The sequence below is a fragment of the Gobio gobio genome, assembly GCF_949357685.1.
Source record: "Gobio gobio genome assembly, chromosome: 16".
In the NCBI taxonomy this organism is placed as follows: Eukaryota; Metazoa; Chordata; class Actinopteri; order Cypriniformes; family Gobionidae; genus Gobio; species Gobio gobio.
The window spans coordinates 28,032,288-28,057,011 of record NC_137109.1 but is presented as its reverse complement, the minus strand read 5'-3'; the positions used below and the strand labels follow the sequence as shown (position 1 = coordinate 28,057,011).

Below are 24,724 nucleotides of genomic sequence, written 5' to 3'. Positions count from 1 at the left end.
TGTCTCCTTTACTGTTGGACGCTGACAGATTTATACACTTATTTTAGGAATGACCAATTGAAGGTTTACTTTAGAGGATAATCGAGGTTCTTTGTCCATGAATGTTTTACAAAACTAATTGATTCCTATTACAAACAGATTGACTTTCTGCACATCAATTATTCTAGAAACCATATTAAAAATGAGACCGTATACTTTTGCTCAGATGCTTAACAATACAACTGAAATGTCTGCACAAGTCAGTCAGTCATGTACCAAGGACACATTCAAGGATAAAGCTAAAGCCCAATTCCTCTGTTTGGCTACAGTTAAACCAACAACAGCTCACAGACACCAACACAAAGTGAAATAAACCGCTGGACATAAGTGGCAGAAACCTCAGGAAACAATAGGAGTGAGAACATAAACGTCAATTTGGGATGATAAAGGGAGATCGGAGAGAGGCCCTGGACCACAGGAGGTAAAAGAGAGTGTGATTTCTCTGGGAAACACTTGTGAATAAATAAAAGTGTTTAATTAGGAAACAGCCACTGAGACCTCCTAATCTTATATCCCGTTACAACCCCCCCCCCACCATTTTCACTGATAACACGATGGTTTTCTCTCGCCAATGAGAGTGCTAAGATTCAACTCTAGTCAGATTACAGTGAGGCTAGACGCAATATATATTATACACCCCAGCTCTAGGCCCACCAAATACAGCTACCTGCTTTCTGTATGCTGTACACGACAGCAATAAAATGGAAGATGAAGGTCATTTCAGCACATAATCACCCAGAAAGGGTTTTACATACATTTTACAAGCAAAAGGTCAAGGTTTGGCTGGTTAGCAGGATCCAGTTAGCCTCGCAGATAAATGACGGAAGTACATCATCTGACTCCAAAAAACATCTTTTTCCATGATAGTCATTCGAAAGAAGCTGTATATTCAGATGGAATATTATTTTTTGAATTTTTCTTTTTAGGTTATTTTCATAATAGTTTTAATAGTAGTTTTTTAGAGAGCTGTGAAATGGATGTAATTTATTATTTTATATTTAAATCATAAAAAATACAGAAAGATACATACACCGATCAGGCATTATGACCACCTTCCTAATATTGTGTTGGTCACCCTTTTGCTGCCAAAACAGCCCTGACCCATCGAGGCATGGACTCCACTAGACCCCTGAAAGTGTGTTGTGGTATCTGGCACCAATATGTTAGCAGCAGATCCTTTAAGTCCTGTAATGTCCTGTTTGTTCAGCACATCCCACAGATGCTTGATTGGATTGAGATCTGGGCAATTTGGAGGCCAAGTCAATACCTCAAACTCCTCAAACCAATCGCCACCAGGGAATACCGTTTCCATGTACATGGTCTGCAACAATGCTTAGGTAGGTGGTACGTGTCAAAGTAACATCGCCGGTACACCACTGTTCCTTCCTTGGGCCACTTTTGATATTGATACTGACCACTACAGACCAGGAACACCCCACAAGAGCTGCAGTTTTGGAGATGCTCTGACCCAGTTGTCTAGCCATCACAATTTGGTCCTTGTCAAACCCACTCAAATCCTTACACTTGCCCATTTTTCCTGCTTCTAACACATCAACTTTGAAAACAAAATGTCACTTGCGGCCTAATATATCCCACCCACTAACAGGTGCCGCGATGAAGAGATAATCAGTGTTATTCACTTCACCGGTCATAATGTTATGCCTGATCGGTGAATATAACCACATGACAAATGCACAATATAAAACTATATGAAGTGATTAGTCAAATGGCATTAATGGCTCATTTATGGCTCAAGACTTCCTGGCAGCAGAACTTAAAACCCATTAGCAAAGATCACATTTCAAATCACATAATTCTCATATCCTGAACCAGCCGAGCAACTGTCATTGAAATTAACTAGACTGCTAACGGATTTACAATGGGATGGCTAACGGATTTAAAAGGTATGTATCTTTTATAAACACCAAATGTATACTCTGAAACATTAATATCATATATAAGTTACATTATAATTATATATATATATATATATATATATATATATATATATATATATATATATATATATATATATATATATATATATATATATATATACTGAGTATATATATATATATACTCAGTATAGTACTGTTAAATGTATTACTTATTTATTCTACTTTAACCTATATAATAGATTAATAACTGATCATTTTTTATTTTAATCATGTTTTATCCATTTATTTATCTAATTCATGTATTTACTTATTTTAATGTGATCATTTAAAAAAAAAAAAAATTTAAATCTATTTTAGTTTTTCTCTAGAATTTTCCACTAACCCATGTTACTCATTTGGGGGCCCCTGGGAGACCCCAGTTTGAAAACCCTGGGTTTACATAACTGCCATATGAACAGTCATTTTGAACACTGCAACCGTATTTAAAGTTTGCTATTTCTGGACTCAACATTCCAGCAAAAATCTGATATGACAACATTATTAATAGCAACTCCTAGTAAATAGAATAACAAAACATCAATAGATACATAATTTATAAAGGAAGACAGATAGTAGGCATTTTCCTTCCAAATGCACAAAACACACATTAAATTTGTACTCGCACACAATAATGTGATCTGACAGTATACTCACAGTCAGATAGGATGCGTACCAATATACTCAAATTTGCTCAGGCAAAGAGAGCACACTGGAAACAAATCTACAACTCAAGTACATGCAAGCACTATGGACTATGTGTGTGTGAAAACACTGAAAACCAGTCTCAATAGCGCAGCGTGGAGGTTATCAAGTTTGACACAGATCCAAACCTACATGGTTCAGCTCGCTCTTACTAAAAGCAGATCCCCACACATAGTCCAGCGTGCCTGAGGTTAGCACTTAAACCCACCCCCTGCTCTTTCTGGGACTGTGCCTGTGCTGGGCAGAGCGAAGCGGAGGCGCTGAGCAGGATGGAATAGGCTTTCAGTACACTGCATTAGTTTCACAGTAGAGCTCCGGAGGCCCACTGGCAGTGGGAACAGAAAGCCACCATGTTTGTTTTCCAGGCCCAGCCTCAGTAAAAATGTTTATTGATATTTTTTGTGGTTCAACAACACAAGTGTCGGATGCTCAGCAAGGATGCCCGCTCAGCAGCCACAGCCACAGCCAAGAGGAGCAGTAGCAGGACGTCAGGACTTCTGCTTTCTTTCGGAGGCTCTCACAAGCGCAACCGCTGGTCTAAAAAAGTCTTTTAAAAGGTCTTTTTATACCATAGACTGTAAAGAATATGGACGTAGTGTCCGTAACGTCACCCATTGGATTCTGAAGAGCAGTTTTGAAGCGTAAAGTAGGGTCGAGCTGGCCGTTGCCATCTTGGCAGCGCGTCACCACGCGTCACTCCCGGATAACAGAAAATGGGCAAAGAGGCGGGACGTGGCTGGAGCTGAGGTAATGCGATGATTAACAGACAGCAGACAAACAGCAATCCACCTGTCACTCAAAGTTGCCACGCCCTTAATTATGCAGAATTTTAAGGCTTTATATAATGTAAACGAATGAGCAATAAAAAAAATCACCTCCCTCACCATTGTCATGAAGGACAAAATTAGCTGTATAGACCAAAACCACAATTTGTTCCAGGCTGTAAACATGTGTTTTTCTGCTGTAAAGTTGGGCATTTTAACATGGGGCTCAATGAAAATCTGCTCCCTTCTGGAGCCTGTCGATGAATTGCAGTTTAAGTCACTTTCATATTGGCTTAAAGAGAAACTGGGGGAGGTTGCCGCTTGGTTTATACCAAGGACGATAACAATAACGATAATTAGAAAGATATAGTTCTAAACATCTTTCTAAATACAAAAGAACAGCAGAGTCCACACCACAAATACAACGATAACGGCACAGAGAAACAATATTGTTGAAATCACTGTAAGGACAATTTTTCCATGACAGCCAATCAGAATCCATTCCGCTTTAATCCAGTAATATTGTGAAAAAACAGTACTATTCTGAAATACTTTTTTTTACGTATTTTTTACTAGGTCTATATTTTGAAGTGTAATTTATTGCAAAGCTAAAAAAAAGTGTCGGTAACACTTTAGAATAATGTTAATTAGTTAACATTAGTTAATGTATTAACTAACATGAACTAACCATGAGCAGTACATTTGTTACTATATTTGTTCATCTTTGTTAATGTTAGTTAATATAAATACAGATGTTCATGGTTTGTTCACAGTGCATTAACTAATGTTAGCAAGATTTTAATAATGCATTAGTAAATGTTGAAATTAACATTAACAAAGATTAATAAATGCTTTATAAGTGCAGTTCATTATTAGTTCATGCTAACTAATGTAGTCAACTAATGTTAACTAATGACCATTATTCTAAAGTGTTACCAAAGTGTCTTTCCACTTTTGATCAGTTTAATGCATCATTGCTTAATATATTTGCAAACAAAGCTAAACATTTTTAAAGGTAGTGTAAATAAAATTAATTATAAGAGGTATTCATAATAGCTTTGTTATATATATATATATATATATATATATATATATATATATATATATATATATATATATATATATATATATATATATATATATATATATATATATATATATATATATATATATATATATTTATATATACACACACATTATAATACTTCCATTCATCAATCTACTGTTGAAAGTATTAAGTCATTGTATATTGTGAATACAATAATTTATGAAAGAGTATCCTACAGTAACACATTTTACTATGCTTAAAAACATTTGACCAAATTCCACACATGTTGCCAAAAAAGAACAAAGTCTGTAGATTTATGGCCCATATATTTGAAAAACAATGAAGCTGATTTGTGGCATTAGGTGTCTTTCCAAAGCGAGCTCCTGGAAAGAGCCACGGTGTGTGTGAATGTGTGTGTGAGAGAAAGAGATAGTACAGAGTGGTAGTGTTTGCGTCTCTATCCATTTATTATAAATGGAGAGTGCCGGCTGGCTATTTTTAGCAGCTTCTAAAGTCACATACTTCTGCCACTGAAATCAGCCGTAGATCCTAATGCGATGAATTTTTAATCACCATGTGTTTTGAAGAAATCCTGTTGAAACAATTTAGTTTGGACTGAATGCCCACTTAAAGCTAATGTTGTGCTGTTTTTTTAGAAGTAATTAAGGACGTGCTGTTGCATAATTTCTTTCTTTTTTTATATTAGTGTATTTAAACCTTTGTATTCAGAACAGAGGGCCGTGGATGTTTGTGTGTGGGAGGGTTTTAGAGTGAGGTTTCAAAAGCCTGTTTATTTTCAGGCTGATTTGATGACTCTTCTCAGACTGTTATTATTGCTCATTACAGGAGGGGATTGGGCCAAAGAGACTGAATGTGAGGGAAATGTTTCGCTTTCGCCCAGCACAGAGCTTGCATTTACTTCTGTTACCACCGACCAAGCTGTGTTTTAATTAAATCTCCTCTCAGAATGTACATCATGAGTTCAACAGCATGACCTCCAGACCAGCTGCTGTCCCATCATTCTGAGGGAGCAGGTATCAGTAAGTGTCTTTTTGAAGGATAAGAGATTGCACTAGGATTCATTTGAGGGATTTACTACATTCAATGAACATGTTAAAAACGTTTACTTGAGTGATAATGTTGGAGGAAAATGTGGAAACAATTTAGAGTAGACTTGACAGTGCCTATTAAAAGCTAATTTTATTCTATTTTGCAGTGGTAATTAAGGACGTGTTGTTGCATACGTTTTATTATTATTTATTCAGTTTAGTTGTTGATTATGTATTAGCATGAAATGTACTGTTGTGTTCCAAAGAGAAGTCAATTCATTTAGTAATTCAGTTTGTTTGAATAAACAAAAAAACACTTGTTCATTTGAGTGATCATTTTGAGGAAACTGTGGAAGCTATTTAGACTCGACACTCACATTTAAAAGCTAATTTTCTTCCTTTTTTACACCGGTAATTAAGGGTATGCTGTTTCATAATTGTTTTTTTCTAAATGTAATTATTGTTTTTATAATAGCATGTTTGTACTATTGTATTGGCAGCCCTTTTTTCCCTGCCAAAACAGCCCTGACCCGTCGAGGCATGGACTCCACTAGACCCCTGAAGGTGTGCTGTGGTATCTGGCACCAAGATGTTAGCAGCAGATGCTTCAAGTCCTGTAAGTCGCGAGGTAGAGCCTCCATGGATCAGACTTGTTTGTTCAGCACATCCCACAGATGCTTAAATGGATTTAGATCTGGGGAATTTTGAGTCCAAGTCAACACCTCAAACTTGTTGTTGTGCTCCTCAAACCACTCCTGAACCATTTTTGTTTTGTGACAGGACACATTATCCTGCTGAAAGAGGTCACAGCTACCAGGGAATACCGTTTCCATGAAAGGGTGTACATGGTCTGCAACAACGTGTCAAAGTAACATCCACATGGATGGCAGGACCCAAGGTTTCCCAGCAGAACATTGCCCAAAGCATCACACTGCCTCCGCCGGCTTGCCTTCTTCTATGTGCATCCTAGTGCCATGTGTTCCCTAGGTAAGCGACGAACCCGCACCCAGCCATCCACGTGATGATTCATCAGACCAGGCCACCTTCTTCCATTGGTCTGTGGTCCAGTTCTGATGCTAACGTGCCCCCACTGTTGGCGCTTACGGTGGTAGACAGGGGTCAGCATGGGCACCCTGACTGGTCTGCAGCTTTGATACACTGTGATGCACTGTGTATTTTGACACCTTTCTATCAGAACCAGCATTAACTTCTTGAGCAATTTGAGCTACAGTAGCTCTTCTGTTTGATCGGACGACACCGGCCAGCCTTCGCTCTCCACGTGCATCAATGAGCCTTGGCCGCCCATTTCCCTGTCGCCAGTTCACCACTGTTCCTTCCTTACGCTTGCCTCCGGTGTGCTTGTGTTTAAAAATGGGGAGGCACATTTTTTATATAGATCAAATGTAAATGTTATGTCCCTGTTACACTTCATTTTCCTGGTTAAATAAACATTACATAAAAAAGAGAGACCAAATGCAGTACCAAATATTGTATCTTTATCTTATGTTCTATTTATTAAAACCAAGTATACATTTCATTAGTAGTATTAGTAGTATAAAAAGTTTGTATTTTTACACAGTTATCTTTTTAATAGTCAACTTATTTTCATCAGTCATCATCAAGGGTGTACATGTAGGCTACACTGTACACAGACACGATTAAAAGCTGTTTGCTCACTAAAAACCCCACAGTCATCATGTTTTCAGGTCATTTCAAGTTTGATGACATAAAGCGGTGATATCTAAATGGCTGTGTTGTTTACTTACTTTTTCATTAGTATTTCCATTAACGGCATCATTATCTTCATTCAGGGCGATCGGTGAGCAAGAGGCGGGATTTATCGCACGAACCAATCATATCCAATTACATTCAGTTTACAAAGATTGGGTCAAATTGTGGTTGCAATATGTTTCTTTTGGTCAAGTGATTTACAATCGCTTTGCAAATCAGGTTAAATAAATGTTTTTGTTTGTTGTCTGCCACTTTAAATTGAACAATTCTTACCGACTCCAAATATCTGAAGGGTAGTGTATGTCTAAAGCAAAGTGTTTCCAAATCTTCAATTTTACTTAACATTCATGTTAGAAAAGGAGACATTTCATCAGATTGCTATAGAGCTCTCTTTAACACAGTCAGTCACAGAGCCTCGCTGACAGCTGCAATAGCTCAAGTAATGACTGTGGCACCGTGTGCATGCCACCGGTGTCAGCGCTACCCACTGCCAGAGACACAATCCAGCTGTGCACGTCGCCCACTGGAGCACAGACCCACAATAAATTAAGCAGAAATATATATATATATACACTCCACTATCTCTAATTCTGAAGCTTTTATGCATTTAAATACAAAACTAACCAGTAATAAAAACACTCAGACACACACAACAGGATCAAAAACATCTACTCAGGGCACTCTTCCTTTTTATAATGTCTCTCAGCCTCGGTATGTTGGGTAACTGGCCAGACATTTCAATTCCTGCACAGCAATCACCCTCAACAAGATGGCAGGACATTTAATTGGACTTGGTCTCACGCAAACACACATTTCCAATCTCAGTCCAACACAGCAAGATGTAAAACACACACACACTCACTTGCTGAAACAATATTCTCAGACTTGTACACAAAATATAAGCTCAAGGCAACATGATAATAAGCCAATTATTTAGTGCTTTATTTTCAGGCTAATTGCAAGCTTTGAAACTCCTCTCAGCTGCATGTGTCATCAGATCAAGGAAATGCAAACTATATGACAAACTTGCAAAGAATATGAAATAAGAATAATGATTTGCAAGCCTTTAATATTCAAAGTAGTTCTTTTTCGAAAAGTGATAAAAAAACACTGCATCTCAAACGCAATGAACGGCATTCGTCAAAGCAGAAAAGTTTTCTCTCACATTAGCTGATTAGAATTTAGAACTACACAGATATTTTCATCTATACAGCTTGATTAGGGCATCTATGTTCAATAATTTAATATAGTACTAAATTGATGAAAGAACACAACAACTGATAGTTAATACTATTATTACCACCATTATCATCATCGTTATTGTAGCTGTTCTGTTGTGTAGATGGTAACATATTAACAATACTAATCACAGATTAGATTCTGACGGGGGAAAAAAAAGTGTTTCTTTTCAGCAAATGCAAATTTGATGGCAGCTCAGAAGAAAAAGCGAGAATACTAACAGGCCCAATAAAACTATTAGTGGTCACCTTGTCTGCACCGAGAGACACTATGATTTCCCCTCTCGAATTTTTGATCTTTTCTTATCCATAATCCTTCTGGTGCGTCGTTCTAGAGCCGTGGTGCTGGCAGTGTTGGAGTGAATTTATTTACAGCGTGGTTAGTCTGCAAATGATTGATGTTGCTGCAGCAAACAGTAAACCAATTAGAGGCATGATGTAATGTCATTTTAAAAGGTTTATAATCGCGTTGCTCCTGAACTTGGGCCCCTGATCAGACGTAATAAAGATTTATAGCAGATCAAAGGAGAGGCTAATGCCATTAACAATAGATTATATTCCATCAGAAATTACATTAACAACTTTTTTTGCCTCCTCTCCGCTAAATATATCCCCTGGATTGCAGATTTGGACGCGGGGCAAAGTTTGGAGGACTGTGGAGCGTACGGAGCATTAATTACTCTGAATAGGAGCAGCTGTACTAGGACGACTCAGACACACATTCTGTTCAGTCTGAGCTGTGATATAGTGATGCATAGTGAGGTTCTACACAACCTGAGAAAGTCTAATAAGTCACCATAACATAAATCAGTGCTTCATATTTAATGCCCTTGTAGGAAACCAAAGCTGTTAGATATCATATCCATTTGTTTTCACCTTGAGCTTCACTAGTCATAAATAGAACATATTCCTATCATACAATTACCATTTTAGGGACAACAACTTACACTATAATTCCTAATCAGGCACAACATGACAAAATAACAAACAATAAACCCCATCTCTTTTATGTTATAGAGCATTCACACAGGCAGGAAAATGGAACACATGAAATAGAATTTTTACAAGCCTGATCCATTTTACACATCAAATTGCTAAAGCAAACCTATGTTCGTATGGATTGTTTATATAGTGTTATTTTAATATTATGTACTACTATAGTATTCAGTAATATTCTAAATTTGCTTTTATTGATATATTTTCAGTTTTTTTTTGTTCTGTGCATTTGTCATTTGTATTTTAATATTTCTAATTAGCTTTCACTTATATTTAGTTCAATTTTAGATTAACTAACTTTAGTATTTCAACTATCTTACTTTATTTCAACTAGCTGCAAAGGTAAAAACAACAACAACAAAAAAAAAAATTTCTCATAATATACATTGCACATCAGCTTATTTATCAAAGAGTGAAAACGGTTCTCTTTCCGAGAGCCTACTCTGCTGTGATTGGTTGTAGATGTTGATCACGGGCAGCTGATGAAGACCATTGGCTGGTATTATGCAAATGTGCTACATTGTTATGTAGGTGTGCAACAGGAAGTGAGACAGGAATTGCTGACGACTCGTTTGGGCAGTTCAAAATCAATTCTTTCTTTAGGAGACAATGACTTTATTTGTCGTGCACTTTGATCTTTAAAACTTTGCAGAAGTTTTACATGTATACATCTATATTACACACTGCATGAAAGGTTATATTCAAAAAAGTGAAAGCCAAAGAGAAAAGCCTGTTTTCATCACGCTGCATTAACGGCGCATAATTCTCTCAAAGACAACGAGAGATGCATCTTCTTCAACTTATGCTGATAACGGTATATAAGTTAATATTTCTCTTGTGGCCGCACATAGTGAAAGAAAAAAAAAAGAAGAGAAGAAAAGTATTTCGTGTTAAACAGGTTATTTTTTTAAAGTCTGTGCTTGAAATAAAGCTGCTCTCAATTTTCATAGATTACTTTAGTGTTCAAAAAATATTATAGACTGTTAATCATTTTATATATTTATTGTAGCCTAATAGCCTATTAATGTAATAATAAAAGTAACCTAATAATAATAACCCTAATAATAAGAAGAAAATAGCAGGCATACATTAATAATTGTGCTAATATGTGTTGATTTTGATAATATCTCTGGCTATTGGCGATAGCCTACATTATCAATAACATGACTAGTTATTACACACTATTATTTCCATAGCACACAAGCCACTGACAATACAGAACACAATAAATGAGTAAGATGATGATGGGGCGTCAGCCAATGAGATATGAGTGGGAGGGTCTTACCAGTGGGGGGCTGTGCACGGAGCAGGTATGAGTTGGGGGAGATTTGGTCCTCTGGGTGGGGATCCAGCATGGTGTGGGAGGAACTGCTGTCCAGCAAGGGCACCTGACACTCCCTTATGGTTGGCGGGGCTGAATGGAGGGGGGCGGGTGGGGGTGGAGCAGGGGGCAGGAGGCTGGAGGAGGCGGTGGAGGGAGGGAGAGGACGACCTGAGGAATGGACAGAGAAAAGGAGGAGACAAACTTGTTGTGATCATGTGACATGACATAGGGCAGATATCAACATACTACAGACAACATATAAACAGTTATACAACACGCAGATTACACTGAATCATAAAGCAAAAAGACAAGTGATATTTTGATGCTCTCATTTAAGCAATAATGCACCCATTAATGCGTACATAATAATACTTGAATGGCAATCTTTAAAGTTAACATGATATGTATTACAACAAATTTTACTTGCATAATATTGTGTTGGCAAGTGAATCACGATAAAAATACAAATAAATTCCAGGACAATCTCTATCTATCAGCAATTGACAGGATCATGAAAAGTGTCTGTTTCATATTAAAAATACATTGAAAGTGTGAGTTTGGAGTAAATTATTTAGGATTACTCCCCTCCTGAAACACCATGGACACCCATTTCTGAGACGCTTTTTATATGATACATGGAGGCTGAAGATCAAGTTTACCCTAGAGGACATTATTATGTATCCCAATGGTGATTCTACAAATCTATCATAATTTGCTTTTATTGCCGTAAACTTTATTATATTAACCGGGAAGCTTTTCCAAAGACTGCATTGCCTATAGCCTAATGCACCAGTAGCTATTTGAACTATTGGTTATTATTAATCATTAAATTGCTTCTAAGCCAATGTAAGTTGTTGATTATGAAAAAAAAATTCTCTGTAGAACAACATGAACTGATAAAAATACGCTCAATAATACCAGAAATGTGTAGTAAGAAAATAAATAGGTTCAATTTTGATGTCAGGTTGACCTTAACCATAACAGTCCCCTGTGATGTGGACGTCGACCAATAAATGTACTCATAAAATAATTCTCATAAAATGAGCTCCAAGGTGTTTCTCATAAAATCAAGCTATGAGGTCACCAACAAAATGTATGGTGCAAGATATATGTGCTCATGAATGCATACATAAATGATGCTCACACTTGTGAATAGATAATGAAGGTAGAAAATGAGATCACATTCACTGCACATTGACAATGTACAAACAAAAATCACAGCAGCAGAAGTAAATAGTTGGCGTGTTCATGTACACGTGTGTGCGTTTGTGAGTTATGGAGTGCTTGGACTGCAGAACAGCAGACAGGAAGTGCTGCTCACAGCATTTTTGTCCAGTAAAACTCCACGCTGGGAGCATTGCATGAGTACATTTACACACAAACACATTCTACTTCATCACTGTAATACAGATGTTTCGGATGTGATTTCCCAACAGGATCCTGTAATAGAACCGTATACATGCGCTATATGACAATAAGGAGTTATGAAGTGCATGCATTTTTTTCAGCTGGGCAAAGTCATCGGTTTTAAATGCATCTGAGTTACTGAGTAATTGCCATGACATTGGAGGTAAAATGGCTCTTTTTTTCCTCTAAAGAAGTGTGTGCAGTCAGTCCTCATAAATGCGGAGAAATTAGGAGGCTATTACCTGCCTTAATTACTCCTGAAAAGACAGCACTGAGGGAAAAGACGGAGCGATTGTAGCGAGCTTGCTGTTATCGGGCCTGCAGACATCCGAGTGCCGTTCTTTTAAGATTCATATCGGTAAAACTAAAATGACAACGTATTGACCATCGTTTTAATTGGGATCAAACGAAGACTGTGCACTTTCCGTCTTTCATAACTTCAAAAAGCTGCATGGGTACACAAACAGATTATCACGCACAAACACACAGCTACACTTTCATCTTCCTTTCATCGTATCAATCCCTGACTGCCTGTTAGCAGAAATGGAAGAAAGAGAGGGGGTGAAGAGGTGCTTTTGTAGAAGACTTTGAATGCAGAAAGCATATTGAAAGTGTACTGACTCAACTTCCCCATTCGAGCACACGCTCGTCCTCTCTCTCCCCATGACTCCTTTGTCAGTACAGTATGCGGTCATTCAGGGATATTGAGTCGAGTTGCTGGCTGTGCCTTGTGTTATTGATTTGGTTTTGCACTGCCCTGTGCCAGAAACACACCTCCATCCACAGCAACACGCAAAGCGCAGTGCTTATTAGAGGTTTTCTCATTAGTTTTCATTTTAATACTATTTACAAATATTTCATTTTAGTTTAGTCTCAGCAAACTACAGTTTAGTTTGTAAATATGAATACAATAATAATACAACATTTATTGTAAGCCTAAAATGAATGAATAGTAAACAAACTATTTATATAAACTAAACATATGTCCAAAATTTTTAGGTCAGTAAGATTTTTTCAATGTTTTTCAAAGAAGTGTCTTATGTTCACTGCATTTATTTGATAAAAATACAGTATATTGTGAAATTTTGTTTTCCATTTTAATATTTCTGTTACTGTGATGGCAAAGCTTAATTTTCAGCATCATTGATCCAGTCTTCAGTGTCACCTGATTCTTCAGAATAAAACATAAATCCTGATCTAATAAAAAGTTATTTTTCATTTTTTTTTTCATTTTTCAGTTCAAAAGCATTTATAGCATTTATTTGAAATATCAATATTTGGTAACATAAACAAATAATGTAAATGTATTGTTTTTAATTAGCTACTAGAATTTTAAAACATACTTTTTATGTAATAATAACAACCCACTGTTTTCTCTTTTTTCTTCTGTTTTCTTATGTCTGACTTCATGATCTGTGGAAGGTGGATGCCTATTTTGCAAAGAAGTGGGCCGATTGGACTGCTTGTTAAGCAGACCCCAGGGACATGGGGCAGAGTCCTGTTAAATAATAAAGAATAAGATGAGGATGGAAGGTTATGTTTACCGTCAGCATTTCATAAAAGCATCTACGGCATAAGTATCAGAGAACGAGTGAATGGGAGGAGAGAAAAAGTGAGAGAGATACAGGGATCTTCACTAATGCACTTAGGAGATGAATAAACACTGAAAAGCTCAGCGAATATGCAGATGAAAGAGCGAGAGGTTAAGTGTGCTGCTGGCTGATTAGCTTGACTTCTAAAGAGATGGATGGAGAATACGGCCGTAAAAATAAAGAACGCATATGGGCATCTGAGGACAGAAGTGCAGCTGGAATTCTGTGAAGTTGCAGGAGTGTTCTGGTCAAACAGTAGATATGAGCAGCATACAGTAGATGGATGAATCATTTTCTCTGAACAGAAACAGAGATTAATATTTGGTAAGTTTCAATAAATATTTAATAAATAGTTCAGAGGCAGAATGTTTATTGTCGTTGCACTCATTTGAACAAGCACAGATTATTCATCACACAAAACCATGACACAATTTTCAATGGACCATTGCCTCAATAATGAGAGTATATATGGCACTGGACAAGAGAAGCTTGTGTGTGTATACGCCTACAGTATATGTGTGTGTGTGTGTGTGTGTTGGGGGTTATTAAATTTTTAAATCACTTTAATTACAAAAAAAGGAAAAATTGCATTAGGTGGCCAAAAGCAATTATAGGAAACTTAATCTCCTATGCAATTAGGCTCAGGGGCATTTTTTAACTATTGTAATTTATTTTTGCTACATTTCTATAAAGGTCAGTATAAATTGCTTTGTGTTATTAGAACAAAGGCTCGTTAGAAGGGGGCTGAGGGGGGGGGACCTGTTCCTCTAGATGATTCTTCTCCTTTGCCGTCCTTCCTAAATTCCCTTTATCTCTCTGGGAGAAGATGTGCTACTGTGGATCTGCCAGCCTGGAACGCTGATTTGACCTTGAACATCCCTGGTTTGGCCCTTAGGTAGATTGTATGTATTGAAGTTTCATTTTTTAAATACTTTCTCCTATGTGCAAACTGCAGACAACTTTTGATTTCCTTAAGAACTTTTAAAAACAACTTTTGCAACTTTTTCAATGTAAGTTTGAACTGCTCGGTATATTCAATGTAATAAATTAATACAATTATAAATTATAAATTAAAGAAAAAAAAAAACTATTAATTAAAGAAAAAAAGTACTTGTATAATCTACAATACGGTTCAAATGTTAGGGGTCAGTAAGATTTTTGTTTTTTAAATAAATAATTGTATGATATTCAGCAAGGATGCATTAAATAGATAAAAAAAAGTGATGGTAAAGACATTTACAATTTTACAAATGATTTATTTTCAAATAAACATTTTTCTTTTGAACTTTTTATCAATCAAATAATCCTGAAAAAACCCTGGCATATTATCAAATCAGCATATTACAATGATTCCTGAAGGATCATATGAATAAAGACTGGCGTAATGATGCTGAGAATTCAGATTTTCCATCACAGGAATAAATTACATTTTATAATATATCCATATAGAAAAGTGTTATATTAAATTGTAATAACATTTCACAATATTAGGTGATCAAATAAAACATAAGAGGCTTCTTTAAAAAAAAGTAAAAACTTATGAACAGTATTGTGTATTTCCTTGAACTTTTTGTCTACCTGAAATCTCTGGGAAAAACATTTCAATGTTTTGCCAAATGACAAAACAAAACAAAAAAACACCCAGGTAACAGTGCAACCAACTGTATTCTATCTCTCACAGGCTTGATTTTATTAAGGTAGCTAATTGAATATGCCGTCTACTCTTCTGACTGAGGTCTATGAGCATCAATTGTGTGCCTTTTGTTGACAAGAAGCTACATGGCTGGCCTGCTATAGCTAAAAAGAGCTGTCAGCTGTACTTTGGGTTCAGTCTCTCATTATCCAGCATTTCTTCACCGCCGTTGCTTTTGGCTTCACTCCATTTTGACAAAACTCGATTTGAAAAAGTTTGTGGATAGACTACATGAAAGTGCATTGTGATGCTTGGTTTCACACAGCTCATAATTCATAAAGTTTAAGCCTGTCCAGTGCCTTGTTTTATTTTGATTGCTGCTGAGTCTAACTTTTCCATCACTTGTTGGAGCCTCTGGGTAAGTGCGCTCACAAAATTACATTATGTTATGTAATACCATTATGTGAAAATCATTTCGGTAGATTCAGATTATGGCATGGAAGTCGAAATGCCGCTGACCGAGGCGTTCCTGTCGGCAAACTCTCACGAATGCGCTCACAGACGTATTCTAATACCGCGGCCCGGGTCTAGCTAGCACATGGGGCGCGGCACAATATCTCTCCACCCATCTGGCCGGTGTGGAGACGGTGAGCCAAAGAGGCCAAAAAGCTCAGGAAGAGACAGCTGGAGCCCAGTCAGATGGAAAGTGACAAATTACCGCCCTAATGAGAGCCATTCATCATTTCGACCAAACTCTCTCCTTCCCTCTATTTTCATCAACAACGCACCTACACGTTTAGTTCATCCAACACCTGCATTCAACCACGCTGAAGGCGGGGAGGAAAAGGAGGCGGATTAGACCTTAGAAAATAAGAAATGCAACACATAGTTTACCTTACAGGTGTGAGAGAGGAAATAAGGAGAATAAAGAAGAGGAACTGGTGCGAAATAGCCCAGAGGTAAACCGCATGATATTGTGAGTTAGTTCCACAGAAAACTTTTAAGGCAGCAGAAGCATGTCCCTGATGTGAAATATATATATATATATATATATATATATATATATATATATATATATATATATATATATATATATGGCTATATATTTGCACTTATTAAAAGAGTTGCCATTCTGTCAACACGGTCACACATTCCAAACCTGTGTGGCTTTCTTTCTTCTACAGCACACAATTAAATATATTTTGAAGAATAGACAACATTGGGTCACATCAACATTCACTGTCGAGCAAAACAAAACAACAAACTAAACAAAACCCCAAAAATAATAAATGATAATAATTTTTTTTACCACAGAAAATGGAAAGTCACACAGGTTCGGAACAACATTAGGGAGAGTAAATAATGACAATTTTCATTTTTGGGTGAACTATCCCTTTAATGTTGATGCATTCCAAATCAGTTACTCATGAGGGTCCATTTCAGATTGGATGCTTCCACAGAGTGCATTCAACTATGAAGGCAGCATGCGGCTCCTTGGTTTGGAACAGAGCGAATGTATAGGGAATGTAAAAGGAAGCTAAGGGGCAGTGACATGGATCTCTCGTGTAGGGTCTTAGGGTTACATATTTAAATTAAAAATTAGCTCAATAGGAAATTATGGGTATTAACATTTGGGGATTTATGATCAATCACAATGGGTTATAATCTAATCACAAATCTCCAAAATCACCCAAAAGGGGGATACCTAACCTCGGTATTTTGTGCGATATACAATATATATATATGGTTAACAACAAATTATTGCAATTAACCAAAGATATATCTATATTAAATAATCACAGAACAACCTAGGGAGCTGATTCAAAATTCCCCTCCGTTCCGTTTGAAGAACGAGCAGAGATTCTTCATCCACTCACCAGGTCTATTCTTTCTCATCTAATCTTCAGAAAGGTTATCCTTCTGCCACGAAGGGTAACTTTCCGAACCCGATATTAATTTACGTATTCAATAATACTCTGTGTAGGCTTGTAGCAAGATCTTAAACATTAAAGTGACTCGTGTTTTGTGAGCAGAAACAATGACAATTAAACATGGATAAACTGGTTTAATAACTAATGCTAGGATTACATACGACTACAATCAAGAATACATGTATATACAGAATAACGAAAGGGAAAGAAGAGGATAGAGATAGAGGTAGGACAGGGTAATGGCAATTTCACAGACAAATAACCACAGAGAGCCAGCAACGAATATCGCCTGAAAACAGGGGCACAAATCTTAAAACGCATCTAAATTTCGATAGAATTGATACTTGCATGGGGTTTTGTGTTGAATTAAGCAAGATGAGTGCGCTGGAGTTTCTCAGAGTTTCCGTGCGCTGCAGCTCTCTCTCTGTTAGGTCCTTTGGTCGGTTCGCGGGAAATTTAAAGGTTAGAGCGCGTGTCTTTGCCGAGAAGGAAAGAAAGAAAAAGAAGTTCGTCTCGTCCGAGTCCTTGCAAGATGACTGAGCGCCAATGTGTAGGTGTTTCTGTCCTTTAACGTCCATTAACTACGCCCACTTTCCCGGCGGCAACCAATCGTTGGTGTGAATTTCAGGCGGGAGAGAGTTTCTTTGTTCGGACTTTATTACTCAATGGAATGTTCTCGCTGGGAGCCAGAATCAGTAAAGTTTCACTCCAAAGACCTAACCATACTAGTGGTACATCTCATAATCATATGCTTTGTACCATTGACTGAGACAGAGAAAGAGGAGCATTTAGACATCAGACATGCCTGGGTTTACAGACATGAAGGCAGTGCATCTTCTATACAGAGCGATTTGGAGCGTTTAAGATCGCTCTTACATCACACAAGCATAAGAAATATAGGGAGCATGCATACACTTAAGAAATCATCATATATGTAATTTCTGGGATAGTTTAATTAAAGGCTAAATAGAGGGGAATGCTTGTGTGTGGGTGTGTGTTTGTGTATTAGAGTCACACGACCCATGGCCCCTCCAGACTGAAGGGTGAGAGAACTGTTCTGGCTGATTAAGATCTGACTGAAGTTCAGAAAGGGCCATCAAGTCTCTCCTGGTCACATTCGAACTGGTCGTTAAACAGTCAGAGGCGCAATTTGTCCCAGCCATTCTGGAGCCAGTGGGGCAGAAATTTAATTTATATGCAGAGCTGTTTGGAGGAAAGCATCTCTGATCACTTTGATCCTAGTTGAGAGACACTCCAGACGCTACAGTCCCCCTTTGTCATGTGACGAGGTCCGGGTGACCTCGTCGGATGACAGTTGTCCTTTTGGTCGGCTGGCAGGTGGATCATGGTGGTCGAGTGGCAGGTGGATCTTGGTGGTCGAGTGGCAGGTGGATCATGATGGTCGGATGGCAGGTGGATCATGGTGGTCGAGTGGCAGGTGGATCATGATGGTCGGATGGCAGGTGGATCTTGGTGGTCGAGAGGCAGGTGTTCTCTACTTGTTCTCAGCCTTTGGTTCCTCAGGCTGAGAGTCCATCTCGATGAGATTTGGCATTGTCTCTGTCTTGGCACCTCCCTTCCGTGGGTTTCGTTTGAATCCTAGGGGGAGAGAGGCCTTGTTCCTGGTCATGGACTCTCGCATCTCGTGGACTCTCTTGAATAGGATGAAAGCCAGGCCCAGTGTTAGCGTGTAGCCCAGTGCCGTAGAGAGGCAGAGAGCTGTGTCGGCAGCGGTCCAGGCTTGGGCCACGGGAGAGTTGGTCAAGATGGGCAGCCGGGACAGTGTTTGGAGGGCCGTGTCGATGGGAGTGATGTCAATCAGCTGGGGCCCCCTTTCCTCAATCTTCAGTTCCAGTTCTGGATCTAGGGTGAAGTTATAATTCTTGAAGAAGGATGGGATTTCCAGCTCTGACCAATACTCTTCACTAGGGAGGTGGTACAACGCCAAATCATCGAGGTGGAGGATGGCACCCTTTGGTACTTGAATCCACATACTCTGGTTGGGCAGGTTGATGCGAGTGGCAGTGTCATGCTGATCGTAGGTCAGGGTGGCCGTACGACTGGGAGTGTTGACGAGCCACCGGTCACCCACGATCTCAGCTCGAGTTTCAATAACTTGGGTGCGAGACGTGGCCTCGGCGGGGCAACGGGTATCGCTACTCATGGGCTGCAACCCGCATATTCCCTCAGTATTGTCCCTGAGGAATGGCTTGCTAGGGCAGAGGTAGTGGATGTCCTTGGTCAAAGTACACATACGCAGGTTTGGGGACAAGTAAAGCTGCGTGTTGCTGTCATGGTAGGCCACCACACTGGGGGTGTGTATCTTGATATGGGTGTTACCTTGCCAGAACCCGACGTTTACCATGTCCTTGAGTCTGTAGATATTATTTGATTCGATGATGGGTAGATTCAGGAGAAACGCCACCTCGCTTTGCTCAGGGTCGACGTGCAAGGGAATGGCACTACCCAGAGAGTAGGCGAGGTGTGCTTGAAGAGGATCGGCAGGGCCGGTAGTGGCGGAGGCCAGCACTGTTTGTACCAGGCTCAGGGGTACCAGGTACGGTGGGATCCTGCCCATGGCTAGACTGTCCATGGAGGAGCTCACCTCCCGCAGCATGTCTGTCATCAGAGCGGTGACCAGCTGAGTTTGGGAAAAGTCATTTTGGAAGACTGAAAACAGTTGCTTCATTGAGTTCACAGTTTGGTTCAGCAGGACACTGTGTGTGTTGAGAACCACCACGGTGCCTCTCAATGACTTGCCAATGGTCTGCAGGTTCGCACTCTGCGTTGCGAGCTGTTCCCTCAGCTGTGGGATCTCAGTCTGGATTTCAGCTACATGCCGTCTTACAGTGGCGAGGCTCACTGCGTTGACGCTGGACATGCCAATGTTGAACAGTGTTCCGACGGCAGCGGCAGCTCCGAGCAGAGCTCCCAGGAACCTTTTGGTGCGGCGGTTGTGTCCACTTAGCTCTGCTTGCGTGACTGTCATTTTTCCCAGTTGAGTGAGCATGTGCTTGACGTCAGCTTCCGCATGAGTGAGGGCATCCTCGGTCCATCGCGCACCTGCCCAGCTGTACTGTGTAACGGTGCGGGGATAGTGTGCTTGATAGACGTTGCGAGGGTCCAGCCGAACATACACTTTCTGGGTGTGGGTCCTGCAGTTGGTGATCAGGAGTCCGGGTTGTTCCCTGAGTACAATGCCTGATGCCGGACCTGGTGACAGGATATCTGGTTGCAGTCGTCCTCGGGTGAACTGGAGGCACAGAACCGTGAGCCACAGCAGCATCCTGGTACAGGAAAGAGAGAGAGAGAGAGAGAGAGAGAGAGAGAGAAGTGGTCGATCAGCGAGGGATGTCCTTGGTTGGTCAGGACAATCTTTGTGCGGCGAGGGCTGCACAGATTCTAGCTTGCATTGGCCCCTCCCTGTCTGTCCCTGCCAGTGGCCAGATGTCTTTTGATCTGATTGCGGTGGACCCATTTGAAGATTGGCTCTTTCTGTCCCTGGTTCAGTTTGATTCGGTACGCAACCGGGGAGAGTTTGTCCACAATCTCAAAAGGACCTGTCCAGTGAGGCAGAAATTTCTTTGACAGCCGATGGGCTGCTGTCCGGGGCGGCTGGATGAAGCGGTAATACCAGACCCTATCGCCTACATCCAGTTCCTGGTGTGACGCTTTCTGGTCATAATAGGCTTTCCGGCCTTCGGCACTCTTCTGAAGCTGTTGCTGGGCGAAAGCAAAGGTTGTTCTCAGGTGCCGATGTAGCTCATCAAGGTACTGGTGAGTGGTGTAGGCCGTGACAAGGCTGGAGGCTCCCGTTTGATACAGCAGGTGCAGTGGCAATGTCATTTGCCGCCCAGTCATTAGTTCAAAGGGAGACACATGAGTTGATTCATGCGGGGTGGCTCTGATGGCCATAAGCACTAACGGAAGTTTCACATCCCAGTCTTTCTGGTTGGCGGAAACGTACTTTCTCAGCATGCTCACCACCGTTCGATTAGTCCGTTCCACTTGGCCGGATGAGATAGGATGGTGACTGATATGCAGTTGAGCGTGTACTCCCAGAAGTTTCCAAACCTGCTGCATGATCTCAGCTGTAAAGTGGGTGCCTCTGTCCGAGTTCACTTTAAGTGGCAGTCCGAACCTGGAGAAGATGTGATTCATCAGGAGGTATGCCGTGGTTTGGGCAGTGTCGTTGGGTGCTGGAAGACACTCTACCCACTTGGTGAACTGACACACAACCGTGAGGAAGTATTTGTTACCCCTCGTTGATCTGGGCAGTGGCCCTACCCAGTCTATCTGGAGGTCTGACCATGGGAATGTGACTCCTCTTTGTTGAAGTGGGGCTCTATGGTTTGGGTTTGCTGGTTGGAATTGGCAGCAAACCAGGCATTCTCTGACATATTCTGCCACGTCTTGTTGCATGCCCGGCCAGTATGCCACTTGTTTCAGGGTCTTGTATGTGGCTTTGGTACCGTGGTGTCCTGCACATGGTGCGTCGTGGGCATACATTAGCATGACCCCCCTTTGACAATGTGGCACCACAAGTCTTTGCGCTGTGAGGTCATCAGGGGCATACCACAGAATGTTGTGTTGCACACGCAGCATGTGTTGGATGTCACGTAGCCGTCTGAGGTCTGGGGCAGCAGTGAAGTCAGACGCCGTGATAGGGTGGTTGGAGGGGTCAGAGAGGTGGTTTATCATGGTTTGTATGGCCATGTCAGAGGTTTGCATGTCAGCTATGTCGTTGTTTGAAATTTGTGGAGCCAGCGTAAGCGGCTGTGATGTCTGAGCTGTCGCAGTAATTGGTCGCTTGCTGCGGGTTATCGCTGCAACATCGATTGTGGGTGGGTGGGCTGGGGGTGACCATAGATTGCCGTGCAGTGCACCCGTCTTGGCTAGGGCATCTGTTTGGTCATTCAAGTCTTTGTCGAGGCCTGGTTGCCTTGAGTGTCCTTTCACCTTTTTCCAGTAGACGATCATGTTGTGTGTTCTTGTGATGTCGTCGCATGCTTGGAACAGGTGTTGGTGTTTGACTGGTTTGTTGTTTGCTGTTCTGAAGCCATTTTGTTTCCAACCCGTAAGGTGGCATGTGAAACTGAGCCTGGCATAATCGGAGTCTGTGCAGATAAGGAGTTCCCTGATGTTGTGGGTTGATGCGATTTGGAGGGTTATTAGAATGGCTGCTATTTCAGCGTACTGCGATGTCTGAGGACCCAATTTGAAGTGCTGTGGAGAACAAGGCTGGTCATTCAGCCACAGTACGCCCGCACCTGATTTTAGGGTGCCCTCTTGGTTGTAAGAGCACCCATCGACGTAGGCGGTGGTCATTCCTTGACACGCATTCTCTTCAAAGTACCTGTGACAGGTCTGTTGTTGTCGTTGGGGTTCCTCTGTGTCCAGCGTTGTCGCTGGTGTGTCATCGGAGCAGTTTTGGCAGGCAGCCAAGCCGTTTCCCAGTGCAGACTTGTGATTCTGAGCATAACGTGTCTCAACATCGCGTCCCTGGAGGGCCATCAACCAGGTGGCTATGCGTGAATTGGTAACGACACCATCGCGAATACGCTGGCTGTTGAGGAACATCACAGGCTGGTGGCAAGTCTCTATGATAACCTTTTGTGCTCCGACGTAGTTGGAGAATCGCTGGATGGCCCACACGGTGCAGAGTAGAGCCTTTTCACAGTCAGAGTATCTGCTCTCTGGTGGGAGAAGTGTCTTACTAGCATATGCCACCACTCTTTTGTCTTGGTCATATCTCTGGTATAGACCAGCACTCAGGCAGTGTTTGGAGAATCCAGCTTCCAAGTGGAACTCCTTTTGTGGGTCAGGGTAAGCAAGACACGGGGCTTTGCACAGATGTTGTTTCAGTTCATTCATGGCATTTGCTTGAGCTTCTGTCCAGGCGAATGGGCAGTCCTTCTTCAGAAGAGCAGTTAGTGGCCGTGCGATGTCTGCGTAGTTTTCTATGAACTGCCGTGAGTAGTTGCACACCCCGAGGAAGCTTCGCAGCTCTGAGACATTAGTGGCTGGCTTGATGTTCTGAACCGCTTGGATACGGCTGGATTGTGGTTCAATGCCCCGTGATCCAATGAGTAGGCCCACATAATTGACCTTGGTTCGGCACCACTGTCCCTTGTGGAGGGCGATTTTGGCACCGGCGGTGGTTAATTGGTTCAGAACGTGGTCTATCTCTTTCAGGTGGTCGGCCACTGATGTGCTCTTCATGAGAACGTCATCTACGTAGATGAGGTTGCCTCTCATTCGGGCGTCTGGGCATGCTTTGTTCAGGAAGATGTTGAATTCGGCTGGTGAGTTAGCATAGCCAAACGGGCACCTTGTGAATGTGTACTGTCGGTTGCCAAAGGTGAAAGCCAGCTTGTGCTGATCTTCTGGATGCACCGGAATGGTCCAGAATCCTGAGGCCACATCAAGCGTGGAGAAGATTGTGGCTCCTTTGATTCTGGGTATTTCCTGCTCCAGCTGGGTCATCGGCCATCGTGACAGTGGCACCTGTCGGTTCAGCTTCCTGTAGTCTATGGTGGGTCTCCATTTGCCGTTCGATTTGAGGACCGGCCAGATAGCGGCAGAGTAGGTGCTGTTGCATGGACGTATGATACCCTTCTCAAGCATAGAGTTAACAATCTCCTGCACCGGTTCGTGTGAGGCGATGGGGATCTTGTACTGCTTGACGAAAGTGGGGGGAGCATTAGGGTGCGTTGGGATGCGCACTGTGTGGAGGTTGGTGAGACCACAGTCTAAAGAGTCTTTGGCAAACGACGCTTTGTATTTGTAGAGGACCTGTCTGAGTTCTTGACGTTCTGCATCATCCTTTATGGCGTCTGCCTCTTTCAGAATTTGCTGGACTTGCGTCTCAAATCCTGGATATGGCTCTTCTGTTGTCGTATTGTCTGTCGTGCCGGCAGTTGGGGGTGCAGCGCTGTCATCAGTCTGACAGGCGGGCTGGCTGGTGACTGTGTATACTGCAAGTTGTTGGTCCTCTGTCAGCTCTGTTCTGCACACTTGATCTTTGGCCATTGGCATGACGGAAGTGATGGAGATGAATTTGAAGGGTGATGTGAACACTGTGTTGTCTGTGCTCCCTTCTGGGATCATCAACGATGGGACTGGACCAATGACTGGTAAGGTGAGCTCAAAGTCATGGAAGTCGTGGCTCACTAGCCATCCCAGGCGGTAGGCCTTGGGAATTCTGATGTCCATTGCAGTGCAGTTGTTGAACAGGATGTCGACGACACGGGATGACAGTTCAGTGAGTGGTGTCGCTTCCAGACTGAGTCCAAGTTCCAGACATTCAGGCGAAGGTTGGAAGAAACCCAGT

At 41.1% G+C, this 24,724-nt stretch overlaps 1 protein-coding gene across 1 annotated transcript in view; it reads right to left on the bottom strand.

The window, feature by feature from the left end:
* The window catches only part of tenm2a (teneurin transmembrane protein 2a), a gene marked incomplete at its 5' end in the record, with an annotated part of 338,434 nt that overhangs the window by 105,018 nt on the left and 208,692 nt on the right, over nt 1–24,724 (bottom strand). Inside the window, one exon of the mRNA XM_079839762.1 lies at nt 10,790–10,996. Coding sequence (XP_079695888.1) covers nt 10,790–10,996 — 207 coding nt within the window. The remainder of the gene's footprint in view (nt 1–10,789; nt 10,997–24,724) is intronic.